Source organism: Diaphorina citri, unplaced genomic scaffold (genome assembly GCF_000475195.1).
Source record: "Diaphorina citri unplaced genomic scaffold, Diaci psyllid genome assembly version 1.1 scaffold390, whole genome shotgun sequence".
In the NCBI taxonomy this organism is placed as follows: domain Eukaryota; kingdom Metazoa; phylum Arthropoda; class Insecta; order Hemiptera; family Psyllidae; genus Diaphorina; species Diaphorina citri.
Genome location: NW_007377825.1, coordinates 82,818 through 99,984, shown reverse-complemented (window position 1 = coordinate 99,984; position 17,167 = coordinate 82,818). Strand labels below are relative to the sequence as shown.

Genomic DNA, 17,167 nt, shown 5'->3' with positions numbered 1-17,167 from the left:
GACGAGAGAAGATAATTCAATAACTTCATTTTCATTGTAAGATAATCCATTTAAAAGATAATTTAGATTAAAAGATAATCCAATATACACATTTTTTCAACTCATTGAACGAAGGAGTAGAACCATTATGAACACATGAATCACAGAATAGAAAATATTCCAAGTCTCCAAGAGAGGCGCTTGCTCCGGATGGGGGTGTTGCGGGCTAATGACGACAACGAGAAAAGATAATTCAATAACTTCATTTTCACTGTAAGATATTCCAATTAAAAGATAATTTAGATTAAAAGATAATCCAATATACACATTTTTTTTTCTCCCGCAGCTAACAAATTGGCCGAAATTATTCGACCATCTGGCAACACAGCCACGGTGAAATGGGAACCAAGGATGGAGAACCCAATGTGGAGATGTCAGATCCAGAAGAGATCATCAAGGAAGTGAAGAAACTTAATGAGAATAAATATCAGGTGAGACTACCGTCTTAACCCACAGAAAACTACCAATTTTCTTAAATTGATAAATGAATCTTAGGGCAGCCACTCACTCTTAGGTATCAGGTAGACCTGACAGGTGGACCTTATCAGGTGTAGCTGTCAGGTCTACCCGATAGTGTGTGTGATGAACGACACTTATGGAGCTAGAGGTCAACTTGTAGTGCGTTATGATGTGGATAGAACATCCAATCCTGACCAGATATTGGTGAGTATTAAGACTGGAATCTTCTTCTTTTTCCTCGCCTTTTCCCGTGTACAGACGGAGTCGGCGTTTTTCGGCACCTTCTCATTCAGCCCTGACTAGCAGTGACTAGGGTGATCGCTTTGGGCTGACATTTGGTTTTGGCCACAAATTTCACGAGTGAATGCCCTTCGCACTCAAGCTTTGCTCTTTATTTAGCAAAGGAAATTCAGGCTGTTATACTCCCTGTTTATAGTCCCCCAGCCAAACTAAGCCAGACGATTGCGGGTATCACGATACCTGCAGAGTAATGAGGGCGCTCTTGCTTCACCACAAATAATCAATTTTTCCATGTTCTATTTTTCGGTTTCCTCCCCCAGGTGGACGAGGGCTATTTCGTACACTTCTACGCTCCCCCCAATCTGCCCACACTGAACAAACACGTCATCTTTGTCCTCGACCTCAGCGGTTCTATGTTCGGCACCAAACTTATCCAACTCAAGGATGCAATGGTGGAAATCCTCAGTGATCTCCGCAAGAATGACTACTTCTCTATTGTGCTGTTCTCGAACAAGGCGCATGTTTGGAGTTTGGATAGTTCTAATGAGACTTCGACTATGTTGGATGAGGATGCTGCGAATCAGACTTTGACTTTCCAGGTAAGCTGGTGATTGTGGAAGAGTGGAGTAAGTTTAGCTATACTTGTATTATTGTTGAAAACAAAGTAAACTTGCTCAATTCATTTCAATTCTACATGTAGAATGCTTGTCGTTCTATTTACCCTGTTCCAATCAACTATCTAATATTTCCCCCAGAATCACGTCATCAGAGTAAACGAGGACACCATCGCGAAGGCAAAGAAAGCCATCAAGCAAATGCAAGACCAAGGGGGTACTAACATCATCGATGGTCTGAGGAAAGCTATCGAAATGGCCAAAGTAGGCCGAGAGACGTTCGCCAATAAAGTTGAGATACCGGAGCCCATTATTATCTTCCTGACGGATGGGGAACCCAATGTGGAGATGTCAGATCCAGAAGAGATCATCAAGGAAGTGAAGAAACTTAATGAGAATAAATATCAGGTGAGACCACAGAAAACTACCAATTTTCTTAAATTGATAAATGAATCTTAGGGCAGCCACTCACTCTTAGGTATCAGGTAGACCTAACAGGTGGACCTTGTCAGGTGTAGCTGTCAGGTCTACCCGATGGTGTGTGTGCTCATCAGGTATCCGGTAAACCTAACAGGCGGACCTGATCAGGTGTACCGGTCAGGTCTACCTGATAGTGAGTAGCTCGCCTTATGCTACTTAGAGTGACAGATGTTTCACTTTAGGAATATGGCTTCCGTCGGTTTGGCAAAACTAAGGGCAAGTCATGCCTTCACTAGTAATGATCTCAAACTCATCAAACCGTCTCTTACCGTCTCCAGATTTTCAGTCTCGCCTTCGGGAACGGTGCCGACTACAATTTCCTGCGCAAACTCTCCCTGGACAACGCGGCCTTTGCGCGCAACATCTACGAAGCCTCTGATGCTGCGCTACAGTTGCGCAACTTCTATAAGCAAGTGTCGTCACCTCTATTGGCCAACGTGACATTCAACTATTTACCCGGCCAAGTTGATTTTAATTCTACCACGAAGAGGTAAATTTTGTAATTTGTAATGACAATTTCCATTTCCCTTTTCAGATATTTGGGAATTTGCTGTCCGGATGACATCAAACCCGTCAGCAACGTCTCACGGATATCCACACTGGGTAATTTGGAAAATGACATGCTGATCGGAACCACTGACTATTTCATGCCTCCTGACGCACCTGTCGTCTTAAATGCAGTCCCTCCTGCAAGCCAAGGTCCAGTAGCACCAGAACAAGCGAAATCAGATCCTAAAATTGCAGAATCGAAGTCCGCTGTTGAAACCACTCCTGCTGATTCAAGTACAACTGAAACAAAGGCTGTTGAGGCTAGCAAGGTCCAGTAGCACCAGAACAAGCGAAATCAGATCCTAAAATTGCAGAATCGAAGTCCGCTGTTGAAACCACTCCTGCTGATTCAAATACAACTGAAACAAAGGCTGTTGAGGCTAGTACTTCAGCACCAGTAGAGCTTTTCTTTCAACCTTGGCGGGGAAACGCCATTCCCCGCGCTCGTAAAAGTTTGGTCAAATTAGCGCTAAAAATTATCTTCACCACATGGGCAAATAATTGTGCAAAACAGCTCATTATCCATTGTTCAAGTGTGGTTAAGTTATCTACATATGTAGGTACATAACTTTTATAGATATGTATTATTATGTACATAACTTTCTTGGATACCTATTTATTGTGTAAATGTTACAACAGAACACCCAAATAAGCACCATTCAATAGGATAAGGAAAGTCGTGTGATGTTCACACCAGATTTTTTATTATTATTTTAATTTACCTACACCTTGAAAGGACGATACCAATTAAATATTTTAAGTTGCTTAGCCCTTCGGACTATGAGTCGTCCTACCTCAACTCTGAGGATTCTGGATAACCTTAAGAACCACTTACTCAATGTATATCGGTAATTGGGTACCCAATAAGTAGACTAATCTTTAATCATTCAACCCTGAGCTTTTCTTTCAACCTTGGCGGGGAAACGCCATTCCCCGCGCTCGTAAAAGTTTGGTCAAATTAGCGCTAAAAATTATCTTCACCAAATGGGCAAATAATTGTGCAAAACAGCTCATTATCCATTGTTCAAGTGTGGTTAAGTCATCTACATATATGTAGGTACATAACTTTTATAGGTATTATTATGTACATAACTTTCTTGGATACCTATGTATTATTTTGTCACATTTACACCCAAGTCTAGTGAATTCTAGTGTCTACCCACGAGAAATACACCCTAACTTACTTCCCAATCCCGATTAAAAACAACGCAAAGTTGATTGGATTTTTTTTTCTTTTTTTTTTCTCTTAAGCGCTTTAACAATGCTTATGGACATGTCTTAAGAGGTTTGATAGAGGGAGCTGTAACAGGGAAGGTTTTGTCGTTCTGATAGCGAAGAGAGAAAGAAGGCAGGATAGAAGAGAGCCAGAAGTTCTGAGAACGAACCTTATTAGATTTGAGTGCTTTATTTAGACTGTCGAATTATAGGACTACCTTTATCCTTATCTGTTTAGGATAATGTTTGCTCCGGGCGGGAATCGAAACCGCAACCTAACGCCTACAAGGCAGAGGCGCTACCCTCTAAGTTAACTAGGCTGGCTGATTCGGGTATTTGATTGTGGTTATAGTTAACTCGTTATAAAGTCAAATTACTCGTAATATTTAAACTCTTTGTCCATTCCAAAAACGAGACATGCAAAAGACACAAAATATTTAAACCATTTTTGATGAAATATTGAAACGACGAAAAAGAGAGCTCATTAAATTTTGGCAAACAAAAACCGTAATTGGGTTCCACGGAATTTATTCATATTTTCATATTTTATTTTATACATTCAGAATTTTAGATCAGGATGGAGACAGATGTCGCTCAGACAAAACTCAAGTGATTACCTATTTTATTTGACAATGCGAATTCTCCTTTCTTATAAAATAAACTGTCGTCAAATACTTAGTACGAGTTAGCAGAAACCATTCCAAATATTGCGATTCTATCTTGTTCAATATGTTTTGAAAGGGTAAGTTCTTTGAGACATCGTGTCCGACTCATTTCCATTTTCAGTACTCTTTCGTGACACCTCTCACTTCTTTGGTTGTGGTGAAGCCTAATGAGACCAGCAATGCTGTCGAAACCCAAAAAGATACTCCCGAAGAGCCAGGTTCGTATCCCGCCATGAGTAATTACTCAAATGAAAGCCAGATTTATTATTATTATTTTGAAGAGGTTTAATATAGGGAACTGTAACTGCTTAGGTCTTATCGTCCCGAAATCGAAGAGAGAAGGAATACGGTATCGGAGAAAGTCAGCCTTTCCGAGAACGAACATTATCCGGTCAGAATAAAATCCGCCCCAGGCGGGGAGTGAAAGCCATAACACTACTCGGTTAGCAACCAGCTTCGCCTGTGCTACTATTTTCCTACAATCATCGTACCTTTCAGGCCATTCGTACACATCTCGATCATCAGGCAATATGCCTGTCCGCAAACAATTTAGAAAACAATTGGGACACCATGCAGTCAAAAGGTCAGGTAGGATCTGTATTCGAAAGCAGGGTAGATTTCAGGCCAAAGAAGAGGGGTTTTCGCATGTCCATCACTCTGTCATAAAAGGAAAGTAAGGAAACGCTATCAAGATTGCAGGGAGGCGCGCGAACGTCAAGAGTTCCAAGCGCTGCCCGGCCTATATTAACACGAAATGGTTTTTCGGAATTTTCAAATCAACTTTTCTCCTATAAATATAAAAAGGATATTAATGGTGATAGCCACCAAAGAGGTTGCCACTAAAGATGTTTGAGGTGAAGTTTGAGAGAGAGAGAGAAAGAGAGAGAGAGAGAGAGAGAGAGAGATAGAGAGATAGAGATAGTGAGAAAGAGAGAGGGAGAGGCACGATGAATTTGACCATAGTAATAGTGGTAGCCTACTGCTGGAGCAAAGGGACTTTTCAGTCCTATGCGAGCAGTATGAATAAGAACTATTATTTTACTGGAGATCTCTGTGTGGATATTTGTTCCTTCGTGGGCGAGCTAAGCCGTGGTTTTGTCGGGCTCAAACTCCATATGGGTGCGCAAAACTGGCAGCAGATGAAGAAGTATCCGTACTCCTGAATCATGTATGTACTTAACTACGGAAAAGATTTTTTTAATTCTCTTCCAAGGTCATAACAGACTTAGCCGACGAGAGAGGGAAAAAAAATTCAGTGTCCACCTTAAACCGAAGGGATAATCCCTACCTACTCTGCCTTCCAACTAAGTACGCTGGCAAGCAACAGTTTCATAAAAATGCTCTGTGGTCAAAAGTGTCTAGGATTTAGCCCCTTGTGACTATCAGTCAATTTTTACTTTCTATTACCAATATGAATTGGGAACTAACTCTCTATTACCAATATGTATTGGGAACTTATACAAAGGCACATATTCAGATATTTATAAAAATTGGGTATTTACCCGGGTAAATACCCAGGGTATTTACCCCAAAAATAAGTACCTGGGTATTTACCCATCACTAGTTGCAGTGCATGAGGTTCATGATGTCTTCAAAATAGGACTTCCTGGGTCTTCCTCTCGGTCTTCTTCCTTCTATTTTCCCTTCCAGTATATTAGAAAAAAAAAGATTTGTAATATACAAGTGTCTAGGATTTAGCCCCTTGTGACTATCAGTTAATTTTTACTTTCTATTACCAATATGAATTGGGAACTAACTCTCTATTACCATATTACCAATATGTATTGGGAACTTATACAAAGGCACATATTCAGAAATTATTGCAATGATTAACAAGTAAGCATGTGAATAGTTGATCCCATGGGATTTTTCACGCCGAATCGAATGGTGAAACTTTTAGAACTGTCCGACTTACACTTGAGAAGTTGCGGTTCCCCTCCATGCGCTTCCATCGGACTTCCCAGTTGACTTGGACTGTAGGTACCTAATACCTATGTAAAGGAAAGATTGTATTGAGGAGTGTAATACAGAGTGTTATTCGAATGGAGCGAGACACGAATCTGGTGGTAAGAATAGAATAGAATGGAATGGTCAAAAGGTTCAGGGTTTAATATTCCATTTTTCGATTTTAATTGACCACAAAATGGTCGGCACATGAAAAACGCGTTGGTATCAATAACCGACCTACCAGTATTTCATTGTGCTTAATATGTGAAGCGTGAAAATTTCCTGATTAGGTCCATAAATAAAGTAAGTAATAGGAGTACCATAAGTAAGTACCTAGGTACGTAATGGGAGTAAGTAGCAACCATACTTTGTATGGTTTGTATTCGTATAACCATTTCTGTCACCAAAGAAAAGTCACCTAAAGGGACTGGTAAAGGGTAAGTGACTAATTTATCTACTAATGTATCTAACTAGTTTAGTAATGAAATTGTTAGAAAAAAAAAATAAAATAAAATAACTACCTTTGAAGTCTGAAGAAAATACGGATAGATAGGTGTACCTATTATGTACACATGTTATTATGTTTCTGGATATTTCACTGTAAAATTATGACGCGAGTGGTTTTTGTCGATCAATGATTATATGATTACGTTGCAAATTATTACAACACAGGCAAAGAACTTACCTTGATGGCTGTCAAATAATGACAGGTTTTGGCTCTTCCCAACATTCTCAACCCTACCTTTGGTATGTCCAAGATTTTCTGGCATACACTCAGTGCTAAAAGTCGACCAAGATCCGAGAGCTTTGATAATTTCCAAAGCCGGAAGCAAGAAGGATCCGCGAATGCATTGAACCGGTCCGAGGAAGCCAATCTGCCCGGAGCCAAATCTGACATGGAAGTCCATCACGGCGTATTTAAGTATTTGCATACTCCACAACATATTGTCCAAGGCACCAAGACAAGAAGTGATAATAGATCGAAGCTCATGTGGGCCGGGCTCATGCAGAGTAATAAATCTATCAAACCTGATGGACTGATTGATTGGGTCTAAAGTGGGACAGCTTGGACTGCTGGAAGGGAATCATGATGGCTTCTGGAAGTCCAAGATACTCTGCGCTTAGTATTGGGTTCTTTCCGTTCCAGCAGTTCAGTTCGGAGGCGTGTATATTCAGGTGAATGGTTTGAGGTGATCTTGGGCGAACATTAAAGGTTCCGGCGAAATGGTACCAACCTCAGTAGTGCAGTTGTTAACGCGTTGGACTTTGGATCTGGAGGTTGGTGGTTCGAGTCCAAGTCTAATCATAAAATTTATCTAGGTGTAATCATCGGGAAACGATATTTTTGATAAGGGAACGATACTTTCATACATCGGGGAACGATACTTTCATAAGGAATTAGGTAAATATGGTTAACACAGCTAAAAATTTCTTTCCTTCCTTCCGGCGAAATGGTGGGAAGCTGGGAAGGTTGTCTTCCTTCACGAGTGAAGGTCCACACGTAGCCGACGGTCGTCGATCGATGTGAATTTATTGTGAATCGACGTTGATCGACGGCTCCTTGAGAATCTTTCCTCTACCTTTTGATCTCGAACCACAACCCCTGTGGTTAGGTGTTTGGAGTAGTGGTCGGTGGTCTTCGGATCCAGAGGTTGATGGATCGAGATCAAGATCAAGTCATACAATTTAGCAAAGTGTAATTTATTCAATATTGGAATTGAACTCAATCTCAAAATAAATCCGGGTGATAAACCTCGACGACATATTGAAGATTTCTCGCTTGTAGTCAGGGCCGTATACAGTATTTTGTCGAGGGAGGGGGGGACCCTCGGCTGCCCTAGTTCTGAGATTTTAAAGATATTTTTGTTTTTGACGGAGTCCCCTTCTTTTAACTGACGGCTTTATCTGACTTTTTGGATTAAATTCCCGCAAGCACCAAGCTACATACTCGTAATTGATATATAAAATCATTACACTATTGCTTACTACCTATGTAGACATTTAATAAAATTTTGCAAGGCACTTATACCTACAGTAAGATACTGTTTATTGGTTGCTAAAATTCCAAAGATTGCTGATATACCTACTTACTTATACGTTAGGTAGGCTTGCCAAACGTCCCGAATTGGCCGGGACAGTCCCGAATTTCAGGGGGTGTCCCGTTCAGTTTTTCATTTGAATTTTAGATCAGGATGGAGACAGATGATGTCGCTCAGAAAAAAACTCAAGTGAATATTTTATTTGACGAATTTTCCTTTCTTATGAAATAAATCGTCAAATAGCAGAAACCACTCCAAATTCCAAATATTATTCCGACTCCATCTTTGTTGTTCAATATGTTTTGAAAGGGTAAGTTCTTTGAGACATCGTGTCCGATTCCTGTACTCAACGTTATGTGTGTTAAATGATTTAAATCCTTTTCATAGACTTCTAATAAAGCAGTAAGCACCAAATCTAATTTAGTTTTCTTGTGATTTTTTAAGCCCATGATTAATGAAAACAACTTCAGGTTGAAGTATTTCTCTTTGAATCCAATCCGGGCCAGGCATGGTTTTATCAGAAGTCAGACTTGATCTCCGGTTAAAAAGATCCTGTGGGCGTTTTCTTGTGATTTTTTAAGCTCATGATTAATGAAAACAACTTCAGGTTGAAGTATTTCTCTTTGAATCCAATCCGGGCCAGGCATGTTTTTATCAGAAGTCAGACTTGATCTCTGGTTAAAAAGATCCTGTGGGGACACTCACTTTGAAATTTCGAGCCTCTAAAAGAATGATTGGGTTAAAGCCGTCTTAGCCAGCTAAAAGTCGACCAAGATCCGAGAGCTTTGATAATTTCCAAAGCCGGAAGCAAGAAGGATCCGCGAATGCATTGAACCTGTCCGAAGAAGCCAATCTGCCCGGAGCCAAAGCTGACATGGAAGTCCATCACGGCGTATTTAAGTATTTGCATACTCCACAACATATATATTGTCCAAGGCACCAAGACAAGAAGTGATAATAGATCGAAGCTCATGTGGGCCGGGCTCATGCAGAGTAATAAATCTATCAAACCTGATGGACTGATTGATTGGGTCTAAACTAGGACAGCTTGGACTGCTGGAAGGGAATCATGATGGCTTCTGGAAGTCCAAGGTACTCTGCGCTTAGTATTGGGTTCTTTCCGTTCAAGCAGTTCAGTTCGGAGGTGTGTATATTCAGGTGAATGGTTTGAGGTGATCTTGGGCGAACATTTAAGGTTCCGGCGAAATGGTACCAACCTCAGTAGTGCAGTTGTTAACGCGTTGGACTTTGGATCTGGAGGTTGGTAGTTCGAGTCCAAGTCTAATCATAAAATTTATCTAGGTGTAATCATCGGGGAACGATATTTTTGATAAGGGAACGATACTTTCATACATCGGGGAACGATACTTTCATAAGGAATTAGGTAAATATGCTTAACACAATTAAAAATTCCTTTCCTTCCTTCCTTCCGGCGAAATGGTGGGAAGGTTGTCTTCCTTCACGAGTGAAGGTGCACACGTTGCCGACGGTCGTTGATTGATGTGAATTTGAGCAAATATTTGCCAAATATTTTTTAGGTTATTTATTACACTATTTTCTATACTTTTCCAAACAAAGTTGAGCAAATATTTGCTCACTGAGCAAACAGTGTTATCCTAGCTGAAGAAAAGTCCCGGGTCCAAATATGGTTCGCAGTTCGCACATCTGCCGTTTGATTCCACCTGAACACCTCTGGGGTCTTGACCTGGAATTGGTTCAGCAGCCATAAATTATCACCTCGATAGCAACAGAACAGCGGTAAAAGTGGTTGTTATTTATGACAGGGGAACTTTATGGTTTTATGGCTGGAGTTATCTATGGGCTGGAGGAAACAAAATGTTTGATTTGTTTCGCGATACTTTGGATCATGTTTCCTTAAGTTTGTTTGAACCCTGCTTAAATCCAGCAATTGGTTTAATACCTAGGAATTGTAAAAAAAAGTGACGAGTAACGAGTATAAAGAAACAGAGTTAAAGAGAGCAAACTCCGTGGCCGAGTGGGTATAATAATAGTGCTTATTTATACTGCTCGTATAGGACTGAAAATTCCAGCAGTAGGCTACTACTATTATTGTGGTCAAATTCTCAAATTATATTGAGGATAAAATTCCATACCTCAGCTGGGATTGAACCCACGCCCTCCTGTTTACCAGGCGAGCGCCTTGACCACTACACCACCGAGGTAGGTGTAATGCCACCACCGAGGTAGGTGTAATGCCACCACCGAGGTAGGTGTAATGCCACCACCGAGGTAGGTGTAGGTGTAAGGGGTATCACACTAGCCTTGCACTTCAGAGGTCACGGTTCGATTCCTGGCGGGGTCGAAGTTTTTTTCGGCTCTGCATGTGCTTGGAATTCGGGGTGCACTCAGCCTCGTGAGGACAATTGAGTAGCTACGTTAATCGAGTAGCGACCAGTGGTGGCATTACCAGAGTAAAAAGAAAAAATATAGATATTTCAGAAATATATAGTAAAGGAGGCTCTTAGTAATGCTGTGACATCCACAAAAATTGTGAAGAAGCTCTCAGCTTCACCACAAATAAATCATGATTTGGGGAAAGAGACTAGGTATAATACAACATTTGAAAAGAATAAATACTTGGGAAGAAGGGAATAAATGACGGATCACTTATCAAGGACAAGGGCCATTAACTTACCATCCGGTTTCACCATCACATCTCTTGACCATTGCACCACAACGACCACCCCTGCGCTAGGCCGCGGGTTCGATTCCTGCTCGGGGCGGATTTTATCCTGAACGGATAGGTTCGTTCGCGGAACACCTGGCTTTCTCCTTTGCTGTCTTCCTTATGTCTTAAATTTCGGGACGACAAGAGCTACAGTTCCCAAACATAAAAAAAACTGAATAGTGTAATGTTTCTGTTTTCAGCTGTACATAATCGGTCTAGTGTTGGACAGAAAGTATCAGCATTTCCAACCCGTTCTGGATTTGTATCTTGAAGAAAGCTTCAGTGCAACCCTGGCTTATGAGTAAGTAAATAATATTCTTACTTTCCATGAAATATAAGTATTTTTTGTCAAAAGTTTTGAGTCAGGGAACTGTAACTGCTAAGGTCTTGTCGTCCCGAAAACTAGAAGAGAAGGAGAAAGCCAGCCGTTCCGAGAACGAACATTATCCCACCAGGATAAAATCCGCCCCGGGCGGGAAACAAACCCGCAGCCTAACGCTTACAAGGCAAAACGCGAAATGTTATAATTTTCCTCTTGTTTTTAGGAAACTGATCAACATTCTCGCCTCGCATATACAGCGTGGCTCCGACAAGGACCTCCTCCTGAAAACCATGAAATGTCTCCAATACCTGTTTCGCATTGTCGTTCGCTCGCGGCTTCTCTTCGCCACCCTGTACGAAGGAAGGGGCGAGGAAGCGTTTTGTGATCGTATCACGGAGTTGCTCACTCACATTGGAAATCTGATGAAGCTGAGCAGCGGCGAGTGTACACTCCTGGTTCAGGGGGCGTGTCTGAAATATCTGCCGACGATTTTCCCCGACTTGCTCCTCGTCTGTCAGCCGGTGCCGCTAAGGTAAAGTAAATATTATTTTTTTCATTATTAGTTTATTACCTATCTTTCTTTTTTTTAGTAAAAATTATGAGCGAATGAAGACTCCAAAAAAATAGAAAGTAATAATCTCTAGAATAGAATAGAATAGAATAGAATATATGTACCTTGTTTATCCTGCCCGAATTGGACTGAAAAGTCCCTTTACCCCAGCAGTCTAAACAAGGTCTCGTATATTTGATCGGTTATTAAAGAATAATACATGTATCAGTAACAATTCAGGAAGAAGAAGAAGAAGAAAAAGAAAGAAAAATTATAAATTTATTTTATTTATCTATCGATTCCGAAATTTGCCTATAGGTAATTGTTATACCTACCTACCTACCTACTTTTTACTTTCTATTTTTTTGCAATGTTTTATTATTTTACGTTATAGTAAACCAGCCGTCCCGGATATTACCTACTTTTTGGTTTCCTCTTCCAGATGTGGTTCTGATTGGCGTAGGGGTTGAACCACAGAGCCATAATCAAAAAAAAAAAAATAAAATAATAAAAAAAATATTTTATTGATCTATCGATGCTGAAATTTGCCTATAGGTAATTGTTATACCTACCTACCCACCCTACTTTTTACTTTCTATTTTTTGCAATGTTTTATTATTTTACGTTATAGTAAACCAGCCATCCCGGATATTACCTACTTTTTGGTTTCCTCTTCCAGATGTGGTTCTGATTGGCGTAGGGGTTGAGCCACAGAGCCGATACGACAGTCTGGTGTATTATCATGAGGATAAGCCACGCTGGTGTGAGACGTTCAAATTGGCCATCCCCATTGAGGAGTTTAAACATTGCCACCTGAAAATTACCTACAAACATAGGTGAGTCCTATAGATTTAACTGTGTTTATACTACCAGCATAGGACTGAAAAGTCTCTTTACTCCCACAGTCTAAACAAGGTCTTAGCCAGCGTAGTTAGCTTGGTAGCGCGTCTGCCTTGTAAGTGCTAGACCGCGGGCTCGATTTCCGCCCGGGCCGCATTTTATCCTGAACGGATGATGTTCGTTCTTGGAACCGCTGGCTTTCTCCTATCCTGTCTTCTTCTCTCTTTAATTTTGGGACGATCGACCTCGTCTTTACTGTCCCCTCTATCAAATATTTTTTTCTTTCTTCTTGGTTTACTTAACATTGCCACCTGAAAATTACCTACAAACATAGGTGAGTCCTATAGATTTAACTGTGTTTATACTACCAGCATAGGACTGAAAAGTCCTTTACTCCCACAGTCTAAACATATGGTCTTAGCCAGCGTAGTTAGCTTGGTAGCGCGTCTGCCTTGTAAGTGCTAGACCGCGGGCTCAATTTCCGCCCAGGCCGCATTTTATCCTGAACGGATGATGTTCGTTCTTGGAACTGCTGGCTTTCTCCTATCCTGTCTTCTTCTCTCTTCGATTTTGGGACGATCGACCCTCGTCTTTACTGTCCCCTCTATCAAATATTTTTTCTTTCTTCTTGTTTTACTCATGTTAAGTGAATCTTGTTTTGATATAAGTAATTTGATGAATTTTTTGTTTCCTCAGATCCTCAGCGGAAAGTAAAGGCAAAGTGGAGAAACCGTTCGGTCTGAGCTTTGTCAAGTTGATGCAGAAGAACGGCACAACGCTTCCCGATGTTACTCACGAGTTACTAGTCTATAAGGTAAGTAGGAAAAAGGATACTAAAAAGCCAGCCATTCCGAGAATGAACATTATCCGTTCAGGATAAAGTCCGCCCCAGGCGGGAATAGAACCCGCGGCCCAGCGCTTACAAGCCAGACGCGCTACCTTCCAACTAGGCTGGCCGATTCTTTTCAACATTTAAATGATTCTATAAAATGTTTTCTTTGTCAAGTTGATGCAGAAGAACGGCACAACGCTTCCCGATGTTACTCACGAGTTACTAGTCTATAAGGTAAGTAGGAGAAAGGATAGTGAAAAGCCAGCCATTCCGAGAATGAACATTATCCGTTCAGGATAAAGTCCGCCCCAGGCGGGAATCGAACCTGCGGCCCAGCGCTTACAAGGCAGACGCGCTACCTTCCAACTAGGCTGGCCGATTCAACATTTAAATGATTCTATAAAATGTTTTCTTTTTCCTCCCCATTTCGTTCTCAGATCGACCACAAAAAGTACGACGTGCAAGGAACGGACACAAGTTACCTCAGTTTGCCCAGTTCTCGTTCTGAATTGAACGATACGGGGTCTAAGCCATCGCACATCTCTGGTCTAAGTCTACACAGTAGAGATGTGCTTGTTATAGCCACCAATGTATGTTCTACCAAACTAACACAGAATGGTGAGTAGTCTTTAGGAGACCCAATATTGGAGTTAGGCCGAGGGCCTGGTTAGGGTGTGATCCCATCTCGGGTGATGTCACGTTGATAGCACCAGTTCCGATAGATCACTGAAGTTAAGTCTACCAAACTAACACAGAATGGTGAGTAGTCTTTAGGAGACCCAATATTGGAGTTAGGCCGAGGGCCTGGTTAGGCTGTGATCCCATCTCGGGTGATGGCACGTTGAATGCACCAGTTCCGATAGATCACTGAAGTTAAACAACGTTGCCCGTGGTTAGTGACATGGTACCTACCAAACTAACACAGAATGGTGAGTAGTCTTTAGGAGACCCAATATTGGAGTTAGGCCGAGGGCCTGGTTAGGCTGTGATCCCATCCCGGGTGATGCCACGTTGAATGCACCAGTTCCGATAGAGCACTGAAGTTAAGCAACGTTTCCCGTGGTTAGTGACATGGTACAGTCAGCTCCCATGGCGTAGTGGTCACTGCGCTCGCCTTGCACGCGGGAGACCCGGGTTCGATTCCCGGCGGGGTCAATAAATTTGTACCACGCAGATGATTGATTCCGTGACTGGCTGTTGCGGGGCCCACTCAGCTTAGTGAGGAAAATGAGTAGCTATGACATATAAATGCGCATAGCGACCGGTGTCAGCATGGTAGGTAAACATTGGATTTTTAGGATTATTGAGATATTGGGAAAATCCTACAATGCTGCAGTGAGCACCAAAGTTGTGACATAATAACACAAAGAAACTGAATTTACATTTTAGTGACATGGTACCCGGGTGGGTAATCGCGTGCTGATGGCTTTTTCCAGACCCACTCAGGCTGGGAGATTGATGTGAGGAGGCGGTAGCTTGACGCCAAATAGAGGCTAAATTCCCGGTTACTAAAAACAGAAAAACCTTAGCACCACTTAGCAGACATACCTACAGTGACGTTAAATAATGCCTGGTCTTCTCCCATCCTGACCTCACCTTGCTTCGATTTCGGGACGATAAGACCTTCGCTGTTAAGGTGCGTTTAGCCAGCCTAGTTAGCTTGATTGGTAGCGTGTCTGCCTTGTAAGCTCTAGACGCGAGGGTGGATTTTATCCTGAACGGACAATGTTCGTTCTCGGAACGGCTGGCTTTCTTCTATCCTGTCTTTCTCTTTCTCTTCGAATTCGGGGTTATAAATATAAAACCTTCGTTGTTACACTTCCCTCTATCAAAACTAAAATAATAATAAAACATAATTTGAGTCATGTGTCTGTTTATAATTTCAGTGGATTCCTCCCCACTCCTTTTTGCTCCATGAGCACAAAATATTGATGAACGGTACAACGTTTCTTGTATGCGTGAAATGGGGAGTGAAGATTCGTTCGTGGAATAGGACCCAGGTCGTGCATTGGAGTCCACAATTTGAAGTTCTTGGGACATTTTTTCGTCGTTGAACAGTGGTTTTTGCATTTTTGTCTTGCATCATCGTCCAAAAGAACATTTTTTTTTCAATGTTGGTCATTAGTTGAGGATTTTTTGTCGTGCATCAGCGTATAAATTGACATTTTTTCCAATGTTGAATATTAGTCTTGCATTTCTGTTGTTTGGTTCTGCATTTTTGGTCGTGCATCAGGAGTTTGAAACCTCATCCGTCTTCTAGAGGACTCTAGTTTTCTTCTTCAATTGCCTCCCAGGTCCGATCCAGCGTTGAAATGCGAAACAAGACCAAGTCGTTCGCCAAAATCGAAAAGGTTTTGGGTGCCTCGTTTCGCGATCCTAAAGATTTAACGGAAGAGGTGAGTTGAATCCGCCTTATTACTCGTACATGTGTCCCTCGGTGGTGTAGTGGTCAAGACACTCGCCTGGTAAACAGGAGAGCGTGGGTTCAATCCCAGCCGCTAAAGATTTGACGGAAGAGGTGAGTTGAATCCGCCTTATTACATGTGTCCCTCGGTGGTGTAGTGGTCAAGACACTCGCCTGGTAAACGGGAGGGCGTGAGTTCAATCCCAGCTGAAGTATAAGTCATAAAATTTAGCGTAGTGTATTAAGCAGGGAACGACATTTGTGACAATCATTTATGCTCAACACAATTGAAATTCCTTTTTTTTTATCAATCAAAAATCAAATCAAATCTCAAAATTCTTTGTGGTAAAGCAGAGCTTTTTCACAACTTGACAGAAAGTATCAGCATTTCCAACCCGTTCTGGATTTGTATCTTGAAGAAAGCTTCAGTGCAACCCTGGCTTATGAGTAAGTAAATAGTATTCTTCTTATTTTTACTTTCCATGAAATATACATGTATTTTTTGTCAAAAGGGGAACTGTAACTGCTAGGGTCTTATCGTCCCGAAATCTAGAAGAGAAGGAGAAAGTCAGCCGTTCCGAGAACGAACATTATCCCACCAGGATAAAATCCGCCCCGGGCGGGAATCAAACCCGCAGCCTAACGCTTACAAGGCAAAACGCGAAATGTTATAATTTTCCTCTTATTTTTAGGAAACTGATCAACATTCTCGCCTCGCATATACAGCGTGGCTCCGACAAGGACCTCCTCCTGAAAACCATGAAATGTCTCCAGTACCTGTTTCGCATTGTCGTTCGCTCGCGGCTTCTTTTCGCCACCCTGTACGAAGGAAGAGGCGAGGAAGCGTTTTGCGATCGTATCACGGAGTTGCTCACTCACATTGGAAACCTGATGAAGCTGAGCAGCGGCGAGTGTACACTCCTGGTGCAGGGGGCGTGTCTGAAATATCTGCCGACGATTTTCCCCGACCTGCTCCTCGTCTGTCAGCCGGTGCCGCTAAGGTAAAGTAAATATTATTTTTTTTTATTAGTTTATTACCTTTTTTTTTGGTAAAAATTATGAGCGAATGAAGACTCCAAAAAATAATCTCTAGAATTGAATAGAATAGAATATACCTTTTTTATCCTGCCCAAATTGGACTGAAAAGTCCCTTTACCCCAGCAGTCTAAACAAGGTCTCGTATATTTGATCGGTTAAAGAATAATACATGTATCAGTAACAATTCAGTAAAAAAACACCTTGCTTAACTTGAAAAAAAAGAAGAAGGGAAAGAAGAAGAATAA

The 17,167-nt window shown here is 41.5% G+C and overlaps 2 protein-coding genes and 1 long non-coding RNA gene across 3 annotated transcripts in view; all 3 read left to right on the top strand.

Annotated features, from left to right (window-relative positions):
• Nucleotides 1-621: 621 nt before the first annotated feature.
• On the top strand, nucleotides 622-4,953 carry LOC103508349 (inter-alpha-trypsin inhibitor heavy chain H3-like). Its single transcript, XM_017443725.2, has 7 exons — nucleotides 622-702; nucleotides 1,059-1,337; nucleotides 1,494-1,760; nucleotides 2,111-2,322; nucleotides 2,368-2,650; nucleotides 4,383-4,479; nucleotides 4,760-4,953. Exons 1-7 carry the CDS (start codon nucleotides 622-624, stop codon nucleotides 4,936-4,938), a joined length of 1,398 nt encoding a protein of 465 aa, XP_017299214.2. The 3' UTR covers nucleotides 4,939-4,953.
• On the top strand, nucleotides 2,362-2,783 carry LOC108252279. Its single transcript, XR_003391264.1, has 2 exons — nucleotides 2,362-2,531; nucleotides 2,651-2,783. It is a non-coding gene; the product is annotated as an uncharacterized LOC108252279 (long non-coding RNA).
• Nucleotides 4,954-6,303: 1,350 nt separating the features above from the next.
• The window catches only part of LOC103508347, a 34,555-nt gene continuing 23,691 nt past the window's right edge, over nucleotides 6,304-17,167 (top strand). Inside the window, exons 1-11 of the mRNA XM_026822977.1 lie at nucleotides 6,304-6,327; nucleotides 6,919-7,257; nucleotides 11,137-11,237; nucleotides 11,482-11,771; nucleotides 12,488-12,644; nucleotides 13,345-13,462; nucleotides 13,918-14,098; nucleotides 15,400-15,464; nucleotides 15,775-15,876; nucleotides 16,264-16,331; nucleotides 16,577-16,885. Coding sequence (XP_026678778.1) covers nucleotides 6,304-6,327; nucleotides 6,919-7,257; nucleotides 11,137-11,237; nucleotides 11,482-11,771; nucleotides 12,488-12,644; nucleotides 13,345-13,462; nucleotides 13,918-14,098; nucleotides 15,400-15,464; nucleotides 15,775-15,876; nucleotides 16,264-16,331; nucleotides 16,577-16,885 — 1,754 coding nt within the window. The remainder of the gene's footprint in view (nucleotides 6,328-6,918; nucleotides 7,258-11,136; nucleotides 11,238-11,481; nucleotides 11,772-12,487; nucleotides 12,645-13,344; nucleotides 13,463-13,917; nucleotides 14,099-15,399; nucleotides 15,465-15,774; nucleotides 15,877-16,263; nucleotides 16,332-16,576; nucleotides 16,886-17,167) is intronic.

Bases quoted from the DNA above. Each gene is read 5' to 3' on its own strand.
- LOC103508349 (XM_017443725.2), top strand. From the start codon at position 622: ATGAACGACACTTATGGAGCTAGAGGTCAACTTGTAGTGCGTTATGAT. The intron at 1,338-1,493 runs GTAAGCTGGTGA...TATTTCCCCCAG, and splicing joins ATCAGACTTTGACTTTCCAG to AATCACGTCATCAGAGTAAA. The intron at 1,761-2,110 runs GTGAGACCACAG...TACCGTCTCCAG, and splicing joins TTAATGAGAATAAATATCAG to ATTTTCAGTCTCGCCTTCGG.